This window comes from Schistocerca nitens, chromosome 5 (assembly GCF_023898315.1).
Source record: "Schistocerca nitens isolate TAMUIC-IGC-003100 chromosome 5, iqSchNite1.1, whole genome shotgun sequence".
Lineage (NCBI taxonomy): Eukaryota > Metazoa > Arthropoda > Insecta > Orthoptera > Acrididae > Schistocerca > Schistocerca nitens.
Window position 1 is genome coordinate 803,370,371 of NC_064618.1, and position 25,132 is coordinate 803,395,502.

General features: G+C 42.0%; 1 protein-coding gene across 1 annotated transcript in view; it reads right to left on the reverse strand.

The window, feature by feature from the left end:
* The window catches only part of LOC126259854 (uncharacterized), a 433,950-nt gene that overhangs the window by 15,286 nt on the left and 393,532 nt on the right, over window positions 1–25,132 (reverse strand). Inside the window, exon 3 of the mRNA XM_049956910.1 lies at window positions 13,401–13,517. Within this exon, the coding sequence (XP_049812867.1) occupies window positions 13,401–13,517 (117 nt within the window). The remainder of the gene's footprint in view (window positions 1–13,400; window positions 13,518–25,132) is intronic.

Consider the following 25,132-nt stretch of genomic DNA (forward strand, 5'->3'; position numbering starts at 1 on the left):
TCAAAAAACTTGTGCAGGCATATGAAACTTCAAGTCTTGAAATATATTGGTCCTAATTTGTGGTCTGGGTACTAATTACGGAAGAGTGCACAGGAATGGAATAATGGAGAGCAAATTCTAACTGGGCTACACGGAGGTCCCAGCAGAGGATCAAGATATGCATTCAAACTGTGAACCCCTCACCACCACCACCACCAAAAAAGGAGAGTGCCAGGGGTCACCACACCTATATGCAAAAAGACTTCAACAAGTCACATTATTACGAAATTGTCATATTATGATGGTGTAAGAGTGCAAGAGTTGGCACTGTCAGCTAAAAAAGATAAGATCCCCGCTTCAGCAATAAGACTACCTACACGATTTGTCCAGAGGGTACCACTGGCCAGTCTTACTCCATGATGATACGAAGGTACCACTGAGCCATAAACCTGGCAATCACAGCCCAATTGGTACGAGATCAGAGCCTGGAAAATACAGAGTGAAGCAGCGCAACTCACACCCAAAAGATGTGTGGGCGAGGAAGCAGATTGTTAAGCTTTTGCATGCATTTAGTCTTAAGTTGAGGGATATTGGGCAGGCACGTAATCTTTTTATTGAATGGTAATTCCAAACATTGAGGCATCCAATGCTGGGTACTCCAGTAGAGTTGTGTGTCAAGATGAGCTGTGACACAATGGCAGAAATGTACAACCTGTTTTTTCATGGGAGAGAACTGGAAGCCATGTGAAAGAATCAAAAGGGTGTTCTTTGGATGGCCCACTGGAGATAAACTTAAGGCAAGGGCTGCTACAGATTGGAAACTATGCCAAATGCAAAATTCATCAACATTCAACTCGGGAGGGGTGGGGGGCGTAACCACTGCTGGCTTCACAGGGGTCACAAGCCCATTGATGGCAATAAAGGAAGAGCAAGAGAGCATGGAGCCCTATGAGACGTCATTGTTTTGGACCAACGGGGAGCTGAGTGACGTGTGAAATACCCCATAGAAATGAGACGGGAAAAAACTGATGAATAAAAGTCTTAAAAGCCCCAGTCATGGAGGATAAGTAAAATGTAATGGTGCCAAGCAGTGGTGCATACCTTATAAAGGTCAAACAAGAACTGCAATGAGATCTTGTCATTTAGGAGAAACCTGTCAAACTACTGTTTCCAACCTAACCAAATGATTGGCTGTGGATTGTTCCTTCCAGACACCACAGTGATAAAGGGACAAGGTGCCACAATTTATGAACTCAGCATAATCATTGGACGACCATCCTTTCAAGCTGCGTGCAGAACAATAATGAGGCTAATCTGCTGGTGGCTGTTTATGGATACTGCATTTTCTTTTTCAGGTTTGAGGATTGGAATGATGGCAGTTCCCCTCCCCCCCTCCACCCCCATAGTGAAGTGAAAAACAAAACTAGACAAATACAGTTGAACACCTTGATTAGGTCATGTCTGTGAGTAGCATCCAGATGTTTGATCACCTCATTATGAATTGAATCAGGGTCTGGGGGTCATGTCATGTGACGAGTCTAGAGCCTGAACCAGTCTCCATTCAATAAAAGGTTCATCTATATAATTCAGGGTCACTGAGGTAAGCGATAAGGGATGTCTTCAACTTGTCTTTTGTGTGTTCTAAAGAAAGCCAGGTAAGAAGAGGATGCTGTCACTGTAGTAAAGCATGTCACGAGCTGCTAAGCAAGAAATGATGCATAAGCAGAAATGCCACCATCCTTGGCTCACACCTGGGTTGGATAGACTACGCTTCAAAGCAGGAGACAGTGATCCCAGTGTTCTGGCGTAACCACAAACGCTGGAACGAAGATGCAAAATGAAAGACCAGAGAAGAAACGGCAGCCAATGGTGCGTTGAATCAAACCGCGCCAGGTGCGTCCCCTACATCAGCTGGATATAAACGCAGCTCCTGCTAGCCTCAACCGCACATGATCGGCCCGAGTCTGTAACTTTATTAGTGCTACGCTGTCAGTATCAAGTGTTTCCTTGGACTCTGTGTATACCAAGAACTGTACTGTTTTCACGTTGACTCTCGCTAGCAACATTTGCTGTAGTAAAGCTAAGTACTGTCAATTTGCTTTTCTGGAAATAAAAGCACTAATGTTGTTTGTTTGAAATTTTTGTATAGCGTTCCAAGAACGCTGCATCCTGTAGGCACCCTATTAGCAAAGAGTGGGCAAGACCACACACCCAGCACTCATTCTGACTGCATTTAGTTAGATAGCAAGTCTTTGCACACAGCCACTAAAAGGCAATGAGGGTAACGTGTCATCAATGTTGCTTGAGACATTGCAGGACCCTTTAATGGTCCTGTACCACTGTTGCAATGTTGTTGTTCCACCATGGTAGTGATCACAACTGAAGGGGGATGCAGATTATCACATTAGAGACGTCTCCCACAACCTTGTCCATGCAATCTGATGGAGCGGGACGAAGTTAATGGCAAAAGAATGCAATTGCTAGTTGGCTCATTTAGAGGACCAGGATCACCAGAAAGTGGTCAATGTCACGAAGGTCATCAAGTGGAGTTTATTGTAACGAAACCAAGAGACTGAAGGAAGAGATCACAATGTCAACAGCAAAAAAGGTGTAGTGGTTGCACTAAATAGGAGTACCATCAATGAGGTGACGGTTGTCAATATCGGAGAAAGTCTGGCCAAAAAGAAATCCCCTACCAGACATATTACGGTATATTGATAATTTTTACTTTATGGTCAGTCTGACAGCAACTAAATGAAACAAAATTTTAGTGCCATCCACATTTTGCCTTTACTTTCTATGAGGCATCTTCAGTGGCCTGGAATATGTACACATGTTTGCTATTTAATTTACATTTTGGTCACTGTACCTACAGGTTATAAAAAGTTCTGCTGGTTGGTATTTCCTACATATTATGCTCCTGTTGCATTTTTGTTCTTCTTATAAATGCCAATTTGCAGTTTTTCCCCCACATTTCACATCAATATGAACTGAACAATTGTATCGATGCAATGTTTTGGTTTGTGTTGCCAACTGTCAGATGTTATTGCCAAAGATCGAATGTTATTGCCAAAGTTGAAATCAATAGCAGAATAACATTGGTCACAAAATGAAATTAAGATGCTATATTCCAAAAAACAGTACCTCAACATGATGCTCTATGAGACTCATCTACAATTGGCAAAAAACATACGAAATACCACCGTTCTCATGCACTAATAGAAAAAACTGAACACAACACATACACAGCAGTGAAACATTACAAAACAAGCATAAATAGATGATAATGAAACCAACACCAAAAAATGCAAAAATACATTTACATCTTAAACGTGAAACCACATGAACACCAACACACACTCCATCTGCATTTAGTTAACCAAACAGAGACAGAACTACATGAAAAAGGAAAAATGCTCCTGGAAAAAGGGTTGAAACACTGCACCAATAGCAAAGTGAACAACCAATAAATAGAAAATCTCATAACAGAAACTGAACACATCCTTACACGTGAAGAACAACAAACTAATTGTGAAATAAACATAGAACTGACGAGAGAACTAGTAAAAGAAGAAATAAAAGGCATAATAAAACAAACACAGCAGACACATAATAGGAACAACCAAACAGAAGTAGCCAATATGAAAAGGTTAAAACAAAAGTTAACAAACAATAATATATTAATAACAAGAGCAGAGAAGGGAAATGTAACAGTATTCATGTATAAAGAGCAACACATTACAAAAACCAAGGAATACATAAACACCAAGGCCATACGAAAACTGAAGTCAGATCCAACTACACGATTCCAGGCAAATGTGAAACAAACACTGAAAAACATTGAACACACCCTCACAGACAAACAGAAATACTACATAACACAGAAAAACCCACAAGCACTATCACTCCGCAGTCAACCAAAAGTACATAAAAACGGAATGCCAATGAGAGCTGTTATCAACTTCAAGAAAGCCCCAACATACCACATAGCCAAACACCTCCAAAAGTTAGTTACAAAACACTATAAAGTAGAAAACAACAGAACAGTGATAAACACCGGAAACCTAATAGAACACATACAGAACACACAGGTACCACATACAGCATCAACGATTTCATTCGACGTAGAAAATATGTAAAATATGAATACCTCCATCCCTATCAGAGAAACAATAGAAATCATAGAACTAACTTTCTCATCCCACAGCAACCTCACCACAGAAGCAATAAAAGAAATAACAGATATGCTCACACTGAGAACTGAACAAAACTATTTTCAGTTTGAGAATGAATATTATCTGGAAAGTGATGGACTGCCCATGGGATCCCCAATATCAGGAACATTAGCAAACACTTTCATCAGTCACCTAGAAAATCAGATATTTGAAAAGATAACCACTAATGAAAGTTTCAAAATCATATATTGGTACAGATATGTGAATGACATTATTTGTCTTATAGATGATCCAAGAGAAAAAAATACATAAACTCCATTCGGAAATCAACAAAGCTCATCAGAACATGAAATTTACACTTGAAAAAGAAAATCAAATAAATTTTCTTGACATCACAATAAAAAAATAAAATGGCAAACACATTTACATCTTTAGAAAACCAACAGCCACAGATACAATAATACATTCCATGCCTAACCATCCCCACAGCCATAAACTCGCAGCAGTAAGACATATGTTACACACATTAAACAGAATCCCGCTCAACAAGAGAAACTATGCAAGAGAAATGAGGACAATCATACAAATAGCTAAGAACAATGAGTATGACACACATGCAGTACACAGGCTCAATCAAAAAATAAAAACACAAATACAAAACAAACACAAAATTTCCAGAATACAAGAGAACTCACAAGCTGAAAACTTACGAACACACTCAACAAACACACACAATGACAACACCACACAGAAAACAAACATATGGTACACCATGAACTACACACATAAACTAACACACAGAGTTGTAAACATCCTAAAGAGACAGGGCTTCCAAATAGCACATAAGTCTGGGCAAACCCTCCAATCACACCTAAGCCAACCGGCTACAAAGAGGGACAAATTCCAACAATCAGGAATATATAAACTTGAATGTCAAAGTTGTGATGCAGTATACATAGGCATAACATGCAGGAATTTTAAAACACGACACAAAGAACATATCAGGTGTTGGAAGTACAATACAAACCATTCCACATTTGCAGAACATTTGAAACACCACAACCACCAGCCTACAAACATGGAACAAGAAATGAAAATAATTAGAATAAGCAACCACGACAAACATCTTATACAAATGCAAGAAAACGTTCACATTCAGAAGGCCATGGCTGAAAACAAACATGTGATAAATGAAGGTACGCACATCAGCACAGGCTCCCTACTACACTTAATAAAGGAAATGATGGGATAAAAAAATCATCCCTCTCACACTACCAGAAAAAAAGAAAGAAAGAAAAACTCTTCCCCCCCCTTCACCTTCTGGACACACATTACACTCGAAAGTTTGGCAATAACATTCAATCTTCGGAAATAACATCCGACAGTCGGCAACACAAACCAAAACATTGCATTGCAACAAGTGTTCAGTTCACAGTGCTATAAAATGTGGGAGAAAACTGCAAATTGGCATTTATAAGAAGAACAACACCAAAAACGCAACAGGAGCGTAATATGTAGGAAATCGTCCACGCAACCTGTAAGTACAGTTCAAAATATAAACTTAATTGGAAATACCAACCACCAGAACTGTTCATAACCTATAGATACAGTGACCAAAATGTAAACTAAGCAACAAACATATGTACATATTCCAGGCCACTGAAATGCCTTGCAGAAAATAAAGGCAAAATGCTTATGGCACTAAAATTGTGTTTCATTCAGTTGCTGTCAGGTGGTCCATAAAGTAAAAATTATCAATATACCATAATATTACATGCAACTGAGGAAGACAGGGCTACAAAAGTTGAAGAGGCCCTACCGGACAACCTTGTATCCTCATTAAAATCCTCAAATAGTAGAAAAGGGGGAGAAGGCAGACGAGAGTTGTTTCCAATGAGGTTCACACAGACGTCAGTATTTTCCCCTCTGTACCAATATACAACCCACACCTGTGGTCAAGGGGTGGCATCCTCGATTAGTAGTCAAAACGTCTTTGGTCCTTGGCTCGAAACACACCACCGTTTCAATTTCGATTAATGATCAGCAATGGTGGCCGCAGACTTCCAGCATAAGAAGCCACCCTAATTCCGTCAAAGACCTTCTCAAAGAGGGCTGAGGAGTAGACAGAGGTTCAGGGCACTCTCTTGTCCTTGGGGTGGGAAACTGCCCCTAAAGTTGGACTAATCATCAGCAGTTATTATGAGGATGCATAAGGCAATAGAAACCACTGCATTAAAGACACAACGTGTTTCCACAGGACATGTGGCATGTGATTGATAAAGTGTCATGATGATCTCTCCATTGGCAAAAAGATTCCAGAACAGTCCCCCATTAAGATCTCTGACGGGGGACTGCCAAGAGGGAGGTGACCATGAGAAAAAGACTGAATAATCAATGAAAGGATAATGTTCTACAAGTCGGGGCATGGAATGCCAGAAGCTTGAACGTGGTAGGGAAACTAGAAAATCTGAAATGAGAAATGCAAAGGCTCAATCTAGATATAGTAGGAGTCAGTGAAGTGAAATGGAAAGAAGATAAGGATTTCTGATCAGATGAGTATAGGGTACTATCAACAGCAGCAGAAAATGGTATAACTGCATTCACCATGAACAGGAAGATAGAGCAGAGTGTGTGTTACTGTGAACAGTTCAGTGATAGGGTTGTTCTTATCAGAATCGACAGCAAACCAACACCGACAACGATAGTTCAGGTATACATGCAGACGTAACAAGATGACGATGAAGAGATAGAGAAAGTATATGAGGATATTGAAAGGATAAGACAGTACATAAAAGGGAGATGAAAATGTAATAATCGTGGGGGACTGGAATGCAATTGTAGGGGAAGGAGTAGAAGAAAAGGTTACCGGCAAATATGGGCTTGGTACAAGGAATGAGAGAGAGAAAAACTAACTGAGTTCTGTAATAAATTTCAGCTAGTAACAGCAAATACTCTGTTCAAGAATCACAAGCAGAGGAGGTATACTTGGAAAAGGCTGTGTGATACGGGAAGATTTCAGTTAGAATACATACAGTCAGACAGATATTTCGAAATCAGATACTGGATTGTAAGGTGTACCCTGTAGCAGATACAGACTCAGATCACAATGTAGTACTGATGAAGAGTAGGCTGAAGCTTAAGACAGTCAGGAAAAATCAATATGCAAAGAAGTGGGATACGAAAGTACTAAGGGATGATGAGAATGCTTTAAGTTCTCTAAGACCATAGATACAGCAATAAGGAACAGCTCAGTAGGCAGTACAGTTGAAGAGGAATGGACATCTCTAAAAAGGGCCATCACAGAAGTTCGAAAGAAAAACGTCGGTACAAAGAAGGAACTGCGATGAAACCATGGGTAACAGAAGAAATACTTCAATTGACTGATGAAAGGAGGAAGTAGAAAAATGTTCCGAGAAACTCAGGAATACAGAAATAGAAGTTGGTGAGGAATGAAATAAATAAGGAGTGCAGGGAAGCTAAGACAAAATGGCTCCACGAAAAATGTTGTCGAAAGGACAGACTCCATACAGGAAAGACAAAACAACCTTCGGTGACATTAAAAGCAAGGGTGATAACATTAAGAGTGCAACAGGAATTCCACTGTTAAATGCAGTGGAGAGAGCCGATAGGTTGAAAGAGTAGAATGAAGGCCTCTATGAGAAGGAAGACTTGTCTGATGCGATAGAACAAAAAACAGGAGTCCATTTAGAAGAGACAGGGGATCCAGTATTAGAATTTAAAAGAGCTTTGGAAGACTTAAGATCAAATAAGGCAGAAGGGATAGATAACATTCCATCAGAAATTCTAAAATCATTGGGGGATGTGGCAACAAAACGACTATTCATGTTGGTGTGTAGAATGTATGAGCCTGGCGACATAACATCTGACAATTCCGAAGGCAGCAAGACCTGACAATTGCGAGAATTATCGCACAATTAGTTTAACAGCTCATTCATCCAAGTTGCTGACACAAATAATATACAGAAGAATGGAAAAGAAAATTTGAGGATGTGCTAGATGACGATAAGTTTGGCTTTAGAAAAGGTACAGGCACCAAAGAGGCAATTCTGACATTACGGTTGCTAATGGAAGCAAGACTAAAGAAAAATCCTGAGACGTTCATAGGATTGGCCGACCTGGAAAAAGCGTTCGACAATTTAAAATCGTGCAAGATGTTCAAAATTCTCAGAAAAATAAGGGTAAGCTATAGGGAGAGACGGGTCATATACAATATGTACAAGACCCAGGAGGGAATAGAAAGAGTTGACGGCCAAGAACGAAGAGCTCGGATTAAAATGAGTGTAAAGACAGGGATGTAGTCTTACCCCTCTATTCTTCAAACTGTACATCGAAGAAGCAATGATAGAAATGAAAGAAAGGTTCAGGAGTGGAATTAAAATTTAAGGTGAAAGGATATCAATGATACGATTTGCAGGGTGACATTGCTATCCAGAGTGAAAGTGAAGAAAAATTACAAGATATGCTGAATGGAAAATTACAAGATATGCTGAATGGAATTAATCTAATGAGTACAGAATATGGACTGAGAGTAAATCGAAGAAAGACAAAAGTAATGAGAAGTAGCAGAAATGAGAACAGCGAGAAACTTGGTCATGAAGTAGATGATGTTAAGGAATTCTACTAACTAGGCAGCAAAAAACCAATGACGGGCAGAACAAGTAGGACATCAATATCAGACTAGCACTGGCAAAAAGGGCATTCCTGGCCAAGAGAAGGCTATTAGTACCAAACATAGGCCTTAAATTGAGGAATGAATTTCTGAGAATGTATGTTTGGTATACAACATTGTATGGTAGTGAAGAAAGATGATGGACTGTGGGAAAAGCGAAACAGAAGGGAATCTAAGTATTTGACATATGGTGCTACAGGTGAATGTTGAGAATTAGGTGGACTGATAAGGAATGAGGAGGTTCTGTGTATAATCTCAGCAGAAAGGAATATGTGGAAAACACGGACAAGATGATAGGAGACATAAGGGATGAGTTCCAGGGTACTAGAGGCAGCTGTAGAGGATAAAATCTTTAGAGGAAGACAGAGATTGGAATACATCCAGCAAATAATTGAGGATGTAGTTTGAAAGTGTTACTGTGAGATGAAGAGGTTGGCACAGGAGACAAATTTGTGGCGGGCCGCATCAAACCAGGCAGGAGACTGATGGAAAAAAATGTATATATATATATATATATATATATATATATATATATATATATATATAGAGAGAGAGAGAGAGAGAGAGAGAGAGAGAGAGAGAGAGAGAGAGATAGAGAGAGAGAGAGAGAGATATATATAGATAGAGAGAGAGAGAGAGAGAGATAGATAGATAGATAGATAGATAGATAGAGAGAATGGTTATCAGTGAAATGAGTTATATGGAGTGCAGCAGATTGCAATAGGAAATTAGTGTGCATTTCTGGCAGACAACAGTAATATACATTGCAGTTCAATTGAACTATCACATTGAGGGTGTTGTGATCAAGTGTAAAGGAGCAAGGTGACATGTCACACCCCAGGATCACTGACACCAGAGGCAGTGGAACAATACTGATGGACATAGGTTCTCAGTCTGTAGGTATGGGGAAATGTGATGTCTCTGAGGTCGCTAGAGTGGTTTTCTCCTGACATTTCTTGTTCTTGTTCTTAACTGCTTTAGAGGGTTGGGCCTCTCCCAATGGCTAATCCACAATGGAGTAGGAGCTGAAGAGGAGTGAGCAACTCTGGGAGCCGCAGTCCACAGCTGTTTGAGTCACTGCCTCTTGCCTCTTGTTGGGTCAATGATGCGAAGCTTTTTTTTTTTTTTTTTTTTTTTGGGGGGGGGGGAGGGTTGGGGGGATATTTCATAAAGGGAGATACTGCTGATAACCTGACCACATTAGCGCCAAAAGTCTGTACCATTAAGATGGGATATAAAAAAATCATACTGTTCCCAGGTTTCAAAACAGAGTGATCAGAGACCTTAAATTAGGGTGCCACACTTTGCGGATCTGGGAAGGTGATTATCTCTGCAACTCACATAGAGAGGAGGATGATCACATGTGAGGTCATATGAAGTGGCTGATCACTTGTTTGTACACATGCCTGAAGTGTTTACGTTTACACCACCACACCACGAGTTAGAAATACAGCTTCAGATAGAAATGGTAAACCACGATTTTTACTTTCTCAGGAATCAAACTCCCTCAATAGCGAGGCTGAATTCTTGGGTGTCAATTGTGTTGTCTGGCGGGCTTTGACATACGTGACATATGAAGTGGATCCCTCATTTCTCTGGGTTTTCTCATCATTCCTGACCTGTCCACAGCGTTAGGCCTCCATGAAAAGCTGAACCCTCTAGCACGCTGAAGCTCTTATGAGGTGTTATGGAACGGGTATGCTACTAACTTGTTCCATGGGGCTCAGATCCAGGCTACGTGCAGGCCAGGGAACATACCGATATCATTATCTCAAAACCACTCCTTCGTCGATTCTTAAATGCAAGATGTTTGTCATTTGACAAACTTCGTCGTACACGTCTGGCAATTACTGGCAACAAGTTGAGAAGAATAACGGCTTGTGGCCCTTGTTTCGCACGAAAGTAACCGTTTCGATGCCTCGGATAATTTTCTACTTTGCCCATATTTTCCGTTATGTCCATATCCTACGTGAATCTAACGAAATTACAAATCACTGTACTGGAAGGGTTCAACTTCTTGACTATTTGACGATAACAGTGTCCCATTTTCTTCCACGCATCGATTTTTGTTTTTCCACTACATAACTGTTTTCCGCGTGGCAGTGTCACAATGGTGGTTTACATACTCAATACTCACTGTCACTAATGGTGTGCGTTTCTTATTTGCCGGAAATGCACGTAGGCACCCACTATCACAGCCAACACCCGACTGCATTCATACTGAATTTCAAACTCCAACGCCTGAATCGATGTATTGTTACAGTATATATTATGCTACTGACGTCAAATGCGATACCATTCAACTGCATGTGTCAGTATACTGCATCACATACTAATGCGTATATACACTGTGCACAAACATTCGAACCGACTGCGTTAATTTTCCTACAGATATTCATGCGTTTATACCGATTTCCACTATCATATTGGAGAGGTCACGGATGTGGCGTTGCTTAGTACGTCATGTATTTGTATCAGGATGACGGTTTCAAACAATGACAAATTTCAAGTCAATGTGTTTTTCACATTGGAAATAACGCATAATATGTTATTCATAATTTGCCAATAGCTTGGAGATTCAAACGAACGTATGAAAGTATGTTTCTACTCACCTATGGAAGACTTGCAGCGATGTCAGTCATACACTTTGCACGCACTATATACTACAGGGACAAAAATATTATGAGGTTAAGGCTGTCCTGATACACGAGAGAGAGAGGAAGGGGCAGTTGGAAGAGAGTTAAATATATCGGAAACGAGCGATATTAGTCTCAAAAATCCACAGTTCTCGGGGTCGGTAGGATAACTGGTAACACGTCTCAACACCTGTTTCTAATTTAGTACCATTCCACTCTTGATTTTAGCACTACAATAGCTAATTGGCATCTGAAACTTAGATATCCGTTTTCAACTGCATTATTGGACGCAAATACAAATAAATGCTGATTATTAAAATTCATAAGAAAAAAGAAAGTTGTGTTGGTGGTGTTCTTACAGTTCACAGGTCTTTCGAATGTACTCTAGCACTATGGATCCTGGAAGTTTGCGTTTTCGCCCTTCTCTTCTATGCAATCTGTTGTTTTCCAAGCATGCATTAATTAATTACCTTCACCGTGAGAATCCGTCCTCTGCTAATACATAGGATGATAGGCTACTTAAAACAATTGTGTTATCTTGCATGCTTAAAGCCTAGTTTTGATTTTGGCAACATTTGCTGAGTGTCTACGTGAACATGTCAGTGTTTCCATATCTTATGGATGTCTATGGCGTGGAGAAGAGGATCATTATGTATTCTGAGGACTTCCACGACAGCTAGCAGTTTACCTTACTAAGAGTGGAGTTACTAAAAATAGAATACAGAGGTAATCCACTGCAGTGCTCTGCTCTAAAATATCAATCGCCAGTGTGAAACATTTAATTTAGCGCTACTATTAGGCTACAGTCTTCGCACAGGAGGCAGTCTGAACCGGCAACCACACCAGGTGGGACACACAGAGTGCCAAAGTGCTTGTGTGCTGGGCACTCACCCACTGCTAGTCAGTTTATAAAGAAGCTGTTTGAACAAGAAATCCTCTGCTTAGCAATATTGTAACGCTTCTTAATCTCTAACGTCATTCTGAAATATTTATATTAATCTGTTTTCCAAATTTAGTTCTACTGCACATCACAATTTTCTTCTTAATTCTCCATTTGCAGGTGAAAGATACAGCACTCTGTTTTCGACAAGACAGTAGTTCCCAAAGTAAAATGTTTATATGTGTGTAAATTCCTAAGGGACCAAACCGTCGAGATCACCGGTCCCTAGAGTTACACACTAATTAAACTAGCTTAACCTAACTTATGCTAACAACAACACACGCACCCATGCCTCGAGGGAGGACTCAAACCTCCGGCGGGAGGGGCCGCGCAATCCGTCACATGGCGCCTCAAACCGCGCGGCCGTTCCCATAGTACTCTTAAAGCATACATAGAGGTGTTTAGGTTTTTTCTCTGATGTCAGATTATCTGGTTTGATGAAGAAAGAAGGACGGAAGGAGGATCACAGTGTAATGTCTCATCTTGTAGCGGATTAAAGTCTAAGAGTAGTTGATTGCTCGCAATCACTTTTCAAAAAGTTGCCACTAAGATGCTTCCTCGTAATAGACTAATTATTCTTTCTGGCACATGGAAATGAATCACGAACTCAAAGATTTACTGTGGGCCCCATTACTTACTGAAGAACCTTAGGCATACGCATCTGAGGCGAAAACTGAGAGTACGCAGTACGGTAGAAAAGTCACATTGGCGTCTTTGTACTGACACAAATTTTCAACTGTCATTTGAGTGGCAACTCCTTTATTTTCATTTTGGTCCTAAATTCTAACAAAAAATCACGCATATGCCTTACAGTCTTTATTAACAAGTTATACTTCGTGTGTAAATGAACTACCATCGCATGCCCAAACTGCGATCGTAACAGAAACCCTAATAAGCCAATGTTGCTGAAACTGTAGGTGATACCTGCCTGCAAGTCGCGGAGCAGAACAGTAGGTGTAGTAGGTGTTGCACACACTTACCTGACGAAGCTGCCAAGACAGCGTCTCGACCTTCGACTGCAACACGTTCACGTCAACAGCTTCAGCCACAGCCCTAGGCGACTGTAGCTTCCTGTTGGACATCTTGTTTGGTGTGTCCTGAAACACACACAGAAATACTGGTAACTGTATGAAACTAAGTAACAAAACATAAATGGCGAGACGAAAAATGCTAAAGACACACAAATCGCAAGTCAGATTGTTCCTTGTGAAAAAAGTATTTATTTAAATAGCGCAGTTACCGGTTTCGAATCGACAGGTTCATCTTCAGACGGTCAGTCCGCGTTAAGATACATTTTATATTAGCTTTCGCTATTTGTTTACCCAACTGATGAAATTTCCTTGTTGTGGTGGTTCCGGTGAAAAACCCGCGCCATTTCGTTCCAGTGCAGACTGCTTGTGATCTTGCAGCAGCGAAAACTGTATAATGCACTTTCATATGTACATTTATGTACATGTTTCACCACATTCCATGCGGTGAAACTCTTACTGTGTGAACCGCGCTTTAGATTATCTGCATCACCGATACCCAAACTTGCCACTATTTTGCAGAAAGAACGGTATAAGATTTTCGTAGAAACCTTTCGGGACCGGTGGTTTATCCATTCCGAAACGTTTGGGAAGCTATTCTATGCTAACGTGCTTCCTACACCGTATTAGTCATGGTGCTGTGTTGTGTTTGTGGTGTTTTCAGATTGTTATCCACTCCCTGCATCAAGTACATACTTAAAATAATGCAAGTCACATGATTTGACGTTGATCTCTCAGAAAAGAATATGAAGGTATCGGGAAAAGTAACTCTTCAATACTGGCTTGCATGAGAGTGAATTGGAGACCGAATTTCTGATATGCTAAGAAAGTACTGTTGAATTTCGAAACACACGAGAAGGTAATGTCAGTGTTATGCCAAGTGAAATCAAACATCTTCGCTTAGAGCTTAAAATGATGGTAATGTGTCTGATTATGTACAAGGGGAAGCAGAGTACACGGAACTAGGGACAGAAGCTGCAAACGAGATGAAGGGCCACCGTGCGAGCTACCACCTCGTACAACGCGACACCTCTGAGCCGTGGGATGGACGAGTCCTTGAAAGGCCGGGGCCAGTCATAAAAGAAATCTTTATTCGTCTGGTCATGAATATTCAGACGGCTGCGCGAGTCAAATGTCTTTACAAAGTCTGCTCTGCGCAGGTGGCAATGGGATCGCGACCCACGTGTGGCATACGTCACCGCAGCTTATAGCATACGGTGCGCTACCTTCTCATTTCTGCCGTCAAATGTAGGCTGTGGCGCTTGTCTGGCCTGTATCTACAGCCGTTCCCGTGCCATATTTCCGTTTTTCCAGGTTTCAACGCCTCGACATGGTATCTTTATGCAGCACATTTCATTTGACATCCAACTCAGCAGGGTAGGACACTGAACTGAACATATGAGGTAGAACAAAAATGATCTAAATCTAAGGTGTTAATAGAAATCAACTGTTGTGAATAGGTTTTTGTCCGACCACAACATTAGACCGAGCGATGTGGCGCAGTGATTAGCACACTGGACTCGCATTCGGAAGGACGACGGTTCAAACCCGCGTCCGGCCATCCTGATTTAGGTTTTCCGTGATTTCGCTTCAAGTAACTTCCGAGATAATTCCTTTGAAAAATGGTTCCTCTGAAAGTGCACGGCTGACTTCCTTCCCTAATCCGATGGGACCGATGACCTCACTGTTTGGTTCCCTCTCCCAAATCATCAGCCAATAACACCAACAGTTTAAACGTAAATATAAGCAAACACAGAATTATTAACTTATTTCATGGATCCTAAGCTAGTCTTAACGCTGGCAGACTCTCGTCTCACTATACTGAAGAGCGGCATTCATTAGGTTGCACAACTGAAGCATAAGTGGATGCTTTCAATTTTGAATTGGCCTTGTCTCGTAATGACAAGAGGAAAAAGATGGCACTCTGGGCTGGGGTCTACAGGGCAGCCTCATTGGCGATTCAGGCCGATCCTATTTTGGCAAGTATACAGATCTACAGCGTCAGCCTCGTTCTTTTCCATCTAATCTTGTACGCATATTTCCCGGCGGACCACGGAAACACGTTCACCGTTCCGCCGCAGTGTTTATTTATTTTGAAGAAATTTGTCACATCGTTGAAGACATGTCGAAGACTAAACAAAACAGACGGACACTTATAACGTGGTACAGTTCCTTACTGATTCGAAGAATTTATATTTTGTGATACGTTGGCAGTTTCCCGCATCCTGTACAGTACGCAAATTTTTCTTGGCGTTTTGAATTCATAATTCCGAATTTAAATATAATTTCTAGCTGCTAGTGTTTTGTTCTGTCACTGCCAACCCTAAAAGCCAAACTGTGCTCTCTACAGTATTGTCCACTGATAAATGTCCAGTTTCAGTTTGCTGATACGTAACTTATGTCAATTAGTACGAGGGTGGTTCAGGAAGTATGGTACCCACTCCTCTGCAGAAGGCTGATTCAGGAAATCTAAGAGTAAGGGACTGGTACCAATTACTTTCCCATTCCAAACCGATAGTACTTTAGGTCCAGTTTCCCAGGTGCTTCTTTAATGGTCGTAAGAGATGACAATAGCTATGTACGAAATCTGGGCTGTATAGAAAGTATTTCAACACATTCCATCAAAGACGCCGGGCCAAGTCACCCGTAACCGAGGCCGTACGCGGTCGGGCGTTGTCGCGCAATACCCCCTCATTTTGAAACGATGTCGGTCGTTTCTTCTGAAACAGCTGCAGCATGACGCTAAATGACCCCCCCCCCCCCCACAAACACACACAGCCTCTCATGGGCGAGAAAATCAATCGCCGGCTGCTGTGACCGAGCGGTTGTAGGCGCTTCAGTCCGGAATCACGCGGCTGCTACGGTCGCAGGTTGGAATCCTGCCTCGTGCATGGATGTGTGTGATGTCCTCAGGTTAGTTAGGTTTAAGTATTTCTAACTCTAGGAGACTGATGACCTCACATGTTAAGTCCCATACTGCTTAGAGCCATTTGAACCGAGAAAGTAAGTCAACAACACATCTTGCATGCTCAAAAAGAATGGTCGTAACTTTCTTCGCGGATACTTTTGTTTTGAAATCCTTGTTGGAGGTGGTACCATAATCGTTTCTTCGTATCAGGTGTCAACTGACGTATCTGTGTTTCGTTCCACGTGACATGTGCCCAACGCCGCATTCGCTATGCCTTATTCTGATCTGACAGTTGCCACAGCGCGGAACACACCTTACCGAGTCCATTGTGTTGAGCAAGATATTCACTGCACTGCCAAAGGATATGTTGAGTTTGTCTGCACTGTGCCTCACATGAAGGCGACGATCGGCTTTAAACAGTCCTTCGACACGGCACACGTTTACACCTGGGGTGAACGTGCTTGTCCGCTCTGACCTTTGCTCATCTCGCACATCTGTTTTACCTCTTTTCAAAATCCAGGCTGCCAAACCACTGCTGTTTTCGTGGCGATTAATTTCAACACAGGACGTTTTCTTATTACACTAAATCCTGACGCTGTACCCGTCAACGCTTCCATCTGAAAACTATTACCGAGCGCAACGGCAAAACTACCTCCATCTACCCGGGGCGTTTGAAACTTTTAGTCATCTCTTCTATCTAGAGATGGAATTTAATTCACGCAAGGTATTTATAATCCGCGAGAGTTCTTTTTTTCCTTACTTACTGAATCACCGTCATACCATTATCGACCCTGCCAAGATGACAATATCAGTTTCGATTACACGGAATGCTACAGCGTCCGTTTACTGAATGTGTTCCTTCGGCTTGGGTACGGAGTGCAAAGCTACCTGGTGATACGTGTCATGTACACTATTGGCCATTAAAATTGCTACAACAAGAAGAAATGCTGATGATAAACGGGTATCCATTGGACAAATATATTATACTAGAACTGACATGTGATTCATTTTCACGCAATTCGGGTGCGTAGATCCCGAAAAATCAGTACCCAGAACAACCACCTCTGGCCATAATAACGGCCTTGATACGTCTGGGCATTGACTCAAACAGAGCTTGGATGGCGTGTACAGGTACAGCTGCCCATGCAGCTTCAACACGATACCACAGTTCATCAAGAGTAGTGACTGGCGTATTGTGACGAGCCAGTTGCTCGGCCACCATTGGCCAGACGTCTTCAATTGGTGAGAGATCTGGAGAATGTGCTGGCCAGGGCAGCAATCGAACATTTTCTGTATCCAGAAAGGCCGTACAGGACCTGCAACATGCGGTCGTGCATTATCCAGCTGAAATGTAGGGTTTCGCAGGGATCGAATGAAGAGTAGAGCCACGGGTCGTAACACATCTGTAATGTAACGTCCACGCTTCAAAGCGCCGTCAATGTGAACAAGAAGTGACCGAGACGTGTAACCAATGGCACCCCCTACTATTACGCCGGGTGATACGCCAGTATGGCGATGACGAATACACGCTTCCAATGTGCGTTCACCGCGATGTCGCCAAACACGGATGCGACCGTCATGATGCTGTAAAAAGAACCTGGATTCATCCGAAAAAATGACGTGCCTTCGTGCACCCAGGTTCGTCGTTAAGTGCACCATCGCAGGCCCTCCTGTCTGTGACGCAGCGTCAAGGGTAACTGCAGCCATGGTCTCCGAGCTGGTAGTCCATGCTGCTGCAAACGTCGTCGAACTGTTCGTGCAGATTGTTGTCGTCTCGCAAACGTCGCCATGTGTAGACTCAGGGGTCGAGACGTGGCTGCACGATCCGTTACAGCCATGCGGATAAGATGCCTGTCATCACGACTGCTAGTGATACGAGGCCGTTGGGATCCAACACGGCGTTCCGTATTACCCTCCTGAACCCACCGATTCCATATTCTGCTAACAGTCATTGGATCTCGATCAACTCGACCAGCAATGTCGCGATACGATAAACCGCATTCGCGATCGGCTACAATCCGACCTTTATCAAAGTCGGAAACGTGATGTTACGCATTTCTCCTCCTTACACGAGGCATCACAACAACGTTTCACCAGGCAACGCCGGTCAACTGCTGTTTGTGTATGAGAAATCGGTTGGAAACTTTCCTCGTGTCAGCACGTTGTAGGTGTCGACACCGGCGCCAACCCTGTGTGAATGCTCTGAAAAGCTGATCATTTGCGTATCACAGCATCTTCTTCCTGTCGGTTAAATTTCACGTCTGTAGCACGTCATCTTCGTGGTGCAGCAATTTTTATTGCCAATAGTGTATAATTTTGGTACCTGAATTGATTGTGAGCGAGCAGCGATGTTGTAAGCTGTATCGCTGAAGTTAAGCTAGTATCGCAGAGCTGCGCGAGGGCGCAATGTTAAGCTTTGGTAGAGTGAGGCAGTAAAAGTGGTTTTGTGTGTGTGTGTGTGTGTGTGTGTGTGTGTGTGTGTGTGTTAAACTGAAGCAGACTATGTTTAGCTGCGTTAGAGTGAGGAAGCAATGGCAACATTACATCTGAGATTTAAAATCTCATTTTATCAATGAATTTTTTTTGTGAAGTAGGAAGATAATTATTATGTTCCTTTTTTTTACTATTACTGCGTCACCGAAAGTTGGTTATTGTACTGAAAGTTGCTAGATTTGAGGGATAGGAAAGTGTGCTTTTTGGATGTTAAGAAGTTCATTAAATTTAAAATCTACCTTGAGCACTTTTTCACAATATGCAAAAAACTTAGTGTTGTCATTTATGCGCATATTTCATTTTCTTACCAACCTTTCTCTTACAATTTTTTTAATGGCTCATCCAACCAAGTGTGTTCGAAAAACAGTGGATTTGCACTTAACAGAGAACTCATTGCACCTCTCGATGGTCTCTGTGTAGATACAGTAATTTGCAGCTTTAGCATAGCAGTAATGCAACGCGTTATCCACATTTGCGCAAAACAGAGGTAAGGAGAAAATCTTTTGATTTTTTTATTTATTCAATCAGGGCCAACTTATTCAGATACAGTTTTTTGATCAATTTTGCAAAACCAATTACTGTGGGTTTCATGTCAAAGTTCTTTATTCAGACAGTTTATATTTGTCAACATTCTTGCAGTCAGATTGCTAACTTTCATAGTATGAAAGACTTCCCGTTTCGTTGAATTACCATTACAGTGCGGCCATTCGCATTACGACTGTATTAGTTTGGAACAGAGTGCTTCAGTCCATATTTTTATTTACTTAGATAACTTTCACTCGGTAGAGAGTCCGCTCCACGAAGCGATGAGACTTCCTTGCTCTTCCTCCACCTGACCCTCCCTCCGCATCTAAAGCCCAGCTAATGATACGCAGGTGAAACCAACTCTTATACCCATTTCAGCGTCCAATTTCCGAAAAATAAAACAGAATGAGATCTCGCCTCCCACCAATCACAGTCACCTCCTACACTGACAATATTTTTAACACTTTACTCAAGATTTGCACCTTATTTCTTTATTTTTACTCGTTTACTTCACAGTTTAAGTGTCAGGAAGTCGTTTCTGAAAGTATTTGTATGGAGTGTAGCCATGTATGGAAGTGAAACATGGACGATAACTAGTATGGACAAGAAGAGAATAGAAGCTTTCGAAATGTGGTGCTACAGAAGAATGCTGAAGATAAGGTGGGTAGATCACGTAACTAATGAGGAGGTATTGAATAGGATTGGGGAGAAGAGAAGTTTGTGGCACAACTTGACTAGAAAAAGGGATCGGTTGGTAGGACATGTTTTGAGGCATCAAGGTATCACAAATTTAGCATTGGAGGGCAGCGTGGAGGGTAAAAATCGTAGAAGGAGACCAAGAGATCAATACACTAAGCAGATTCAGAAGGATGTAGGTTGCAGTAGGTACTGGAAGATGATGAAGCTTGCACAGGACAGAGTAGCATGGAGAGCTGCATCAAACCAGTCTCAGGACTGAAGACCACAACAACAACAACAACAACAACAACAACAACAACTTCACAGTAAATTATCTGTCTTTCAGATCGGCAGTTCAATAAATGAAATAAAAAATAAATCATGTGGTGTATCGAGTGGCTCTGCTGCAAGACTTGTTCACTGCTTTCGCTTTCACGACAACTTACCAGAATAGTATCCAGATGATGCACGGTAGGGTTAGGCGAACAGTGGAAGTGGCGCATAAATGACCCGTTTAATACTGGTAGGTGTGTCGCTCCAAAATCCTGTTGAAATGATAGGCCTACAATGCTAGCGTTCGCTGTACACTTGGAAAAAGAACGCATATCTCTCTTCTTCTAACAATGTTTTTGTTAAATTGTGTCGATGGAGCTGCGCGGAGTGGCCGCGTGATTTGAGGCGCCATGTCACAGACTGCATGGCCTCTCCCGCCGGAGGTTCGAGTCCTCCCTCGGGCATGGGCATGGGTGTGTGTGTGTGTGTGTGTGTGTGTGTGTGTGTGTGTGTGTGTGTGTGTGTGGTGGTTGTTGTTGTTCTTAGCATTAGTTAGTTTAAGTAGTGCGTAGGCTTAAGGACCGGTAACCTCAGCAGTTTGGTCCCTTAGGAATTCAAACACATTTGAACATTTTGTGTCTATGGGAACCGCTGAACACAAAACACAATCTCTCTGGAGCCAGCTCTCCATGTTCAGTAGTGACTGTTACGAGAGCAATACGCAAAAAGAAACGTGTTACTGGACTGGTTATATAAGCAGGTGCCAGCTTTGGGCCATGATCTTGAAATGTGAGTAGAGACATCCACCAGCCATGCACAGCACAGTTACGGATAATAAGTCTGACAACGTTAAGTTAGATTTTTCTGACACTTTTTGTTCCATGTTTATTTCTGTGTGCCTGTAGACAGGCACCTACCATAGGCAGCGAATCCTCTTAGCAGTGAAGTCCAGAAGAAACTTTCGTAGCGATAAATATTTCTGGGGGAACCAGATTATACTCCCTTTCAAAGGCATCGTCAAACGTTGAAAGGTATCGCACGCTTTAATGTTGGACGCTTGAGGGTGAGGCAAACAAGAAGAATTCCCAACATATACAACATTTATATTTCACACTAGCATCTACAACAGTAATGTTAGGTTCTAAGAAGGTTAAAGCGTGGATTACGTCAAATGTTCGTATTTCTATCCGTACGAGACACCCTCTTCACCTTCGAATAGATTACTCATTTAAACAAGAACATGAGAAGTAAAGGAAGAGTTCACAGTCTTGCAGACAGTGACTGCTGCAGATGGAGAAGAGTCAGAAGTCTAATCAGTCATACCATCATTCTCCTTGAGTGGTAAAGGAAATAAGAGAAACAGAGTATCGGTATCGAAAATCGAGATTTTACGTTCGTTGTTAACAGATACGTCACTCGTTTTGGCGTATTGGGAAATATCAAATCTCGTTTTAAAGTACACACCGCATTACGGTTTGATCGTACTCGCCCATGACTCTGGGCGCAGCCTCTGCTTTGACGGAATGTAAAAGACGACGCACAGCGAAGGAATTACACGAATAGGACGGAAATCGGTAGATGTGATGAATATGTACAGACAAACAAATGATCACAATTTCAGAAAAACTGGGAGATTAATTCACGAGAAGGAGCTTCACTTATTGAGCAAGTCAATAATGCATTCGTCAACCTCTGGTACTTATGCAAGTCGTTATTCGGCGTGGCACTGACAGTTGTTGGATGTCCTCCAGAGGCAAATCGTGCTAATTTCTGTCCAACTGGGAAGTTACATCATCAAACTCCAGAGCTGTTTGGAGCACCCTGCCCATAATGCTCCAAACGTTCTCTGCCGGAGAGAGATCCGGCGACCTTGCTGGACAAAGTAGGGTTTGGCAACGGCGAAGAAAAGTAGTAAGAAACTCTCGTAGTGTGCGGGCAGGCATTATCTTGCTGATATGTAAGCCCTGGATGACTTCCCACGAATGGCATCTAAACGCGGCGTAGACTATTGTCGATGTACCGCTGTGTTACAAGGGTGCCGCAGATGACAACCAAAGGGGTTTTGCTATGAAATGAAATGGCACTCCACACCATCACCCCTGGAAGTCGAGCCGTGTGACGGGTGAGTCAGGCTGGTATCCCACCACTATCTGGAGCGTCTCCAGACTCTTATTTGCTGGTCATTGGGACTCAGTTCGAAGCGGGACTCACCACTGAAGACAATTCTACTCCAATTACGAAGATTCCAGGCCGCAGAGGTGTCTGGAGTCACCGTGGACAGCGGTTGGATATCATCTTGACTGTCGCCCGCCATACGGCACGAGAATTGCGAGTGACGATCTGGCCCCTTTTGGTTGTCTTTCGCGCTCCCTTACAGCACAGCAGTACGTCGATATTCTACGCCCCGTTTTGTTGCCTTTAACGGCACGCCATCCTGGGCTTACTTTTCAGCAAGATAATTCCCCTCCGCACACGGCAACAGTTTCTAGAGCTTGTCTTCGTACTTGGCAAATCCTACCTTGCCCAGAAAGGTTGCTGGCTCTCCCCAATTGAAAAAGTTTGGAGCATTATGAGCAGAACCCTAAAACCAGTTCGGGATTACGAGGATCTAATGCGCCAACTGGAAAATATCGCACGATATCTCTCAGGAGGACACCGAACAACTATATAAATCAAAGGGTTGAAGATGAACAAATGCATTATTGACTTGCTCAACTTGTGAAGCTGCTTCTCATGAATAAATCATCCAAGTTTTCTAAAAAAAATTAATCAGTTGTGTGTCGTACTTTGCATCTACCAATTTCCGTCCCATTCGGGTAATTCCTTCTTGAAACAAGTCGTGTTATAAAATGACTAACTAAAGTAGCTGCTACACGGATTGAAAGGAAGGAAAGAAAAAACGAAGTAACAATGGGATTTACGGTTCCGTCTTCGACAAGGTCATTAGTGACGAAGTGACAACCGATTTATGGAAGTGGGGAAACTAATATGGATGACCAGACGGAATTTAGTACCGCCGCCCTCTCGAATACGAGTTGATGCATGGAAAATTAGTTCCACAGATTCAAGATTTTGCACCTCTAGACCTGGAATCCAATCTTCAACGAGACAGAGAAAATTGAGCGAGTGCCATGATGTTCGCGTGAGGTTTGAACAATAATGTGATCACAGCAGCACCTCGCTGCTTCCAGCACGGAGTAACCATAATCTGTAACTGTTGTAGCCTACTAATAGCAAAAAAATGGTTCAAATGGCTCTGAGCACTATGGGACTTAACTGCTGTGGTCATCAGTCCCCTAGAACTTAGAACTACTTAAACCTAACTAACCTAAGGACATCACACACATCCATGCCCGAGGCAGGATTCGAACCTGCGATCGTAGCGGTCGCGCGGCTCCAGACTGTAGCGCCTAGAACCGCTCGGTCACTGCGGCCGGCTACTCATAGCACTACGATGACAATACCAAGAGAGCAAATACCGAAAAAATGAAACAACTTAAGCCGTTTATTGCGAGTAAACAAAATTTATATTACTGGATCTCTGCCACTATCTAAAAAAATGTGCTGTGCCAGCGCATAACCAGCCGTTTCCCAGTTATTCCGGTCTGATGCGGAATAGGAAAAAATTAAATCCATAACTGAATTGCACGTCCATCCGAACACCTCGGTTTGCTAGGCGTGTATTAACCCCAGCATTTTACACACAGTAAGTTTTGCGTGTAGCAAATCTAGAAATAATTACTTCAAGTGTCTCAGAGTTCAGAGTAGTGCTTTACATTTCACTCCTTTCTACTCTCACCACGACACTACAGGTAAAATACCATAGGACTGTCACGAACCAGCGATCCAGAAAACTATTGATTTTGCAATGAATCGTTTCAGCTGTTTCCTCATATCAAACCCCTTCAAATTCCTATAATAACTTACAGTTAAAAGGAAGTCACGCTTGATCAAGGTCCATGTCACTTTCCATTTTTAACCAGACATAACGTCTGAGAAAGGAAAGAAATAATAATTATAACCATTAGGTGAGCAAGATGTATGAGACAGGCGAAATTCCCTCAGACTTCAAAAAGAATATAATAATTCCAATCCCAAAGAAAGCAGGTGTTGGCAAATGTGAAAATTACTGAACTATGAGTTTAATAAGTCACAGCTGCAAAATACTAACGCGAATTTTTTTACAGACGAATGGAAAAACTGGTAGAAGCCGACCTCGGGGAAGATCAGTTCGGATTCCGTAGAAATGTTGGGACATGTGAGGCAATACTGACCCTACAACTTATGTTAAAAGAAAGATTAAGGAAATGAAAACCTACGTTTCTAGCATTTGTAGACTTACGGAAAGCTTTAGACAATGTTGACTGGAATACTCTCTTTCAGATTCTGAAGGTGGCAGGGATAAAATACAGGGAGCGAAAGGCTATTTACAATTTGTACAGAAAGCAGACAGCAGTTATAAGAGTCGAGGGACATGAAAGGGAAGCAGTGGTTGGGAAGGGAGTGAGACAGGGTTGTAGCCTCTCCCCGATGCTATTCAATCTGTATATTGAGCAAGCAGTAAAGGAAACAAAAGAAAAGTTCGGAGTAGGTATTAAAATCCATGGAGAAGAAATAAAAACACTGAGGTTCGCTGATGACATTTTAATTCTGTCAGAGACAGCAAAGGACTTAGAAGAGCAGTTGAACGGAATGGACAGTGGTTGAAAGGAGGGTATAAGATGAACATCAACAAAAGCAAAACGAGGATAATGGAATGTAGTCGAATTAAGTCGGGTGATGCTGAGGGAATTAGATTAGGAAATGA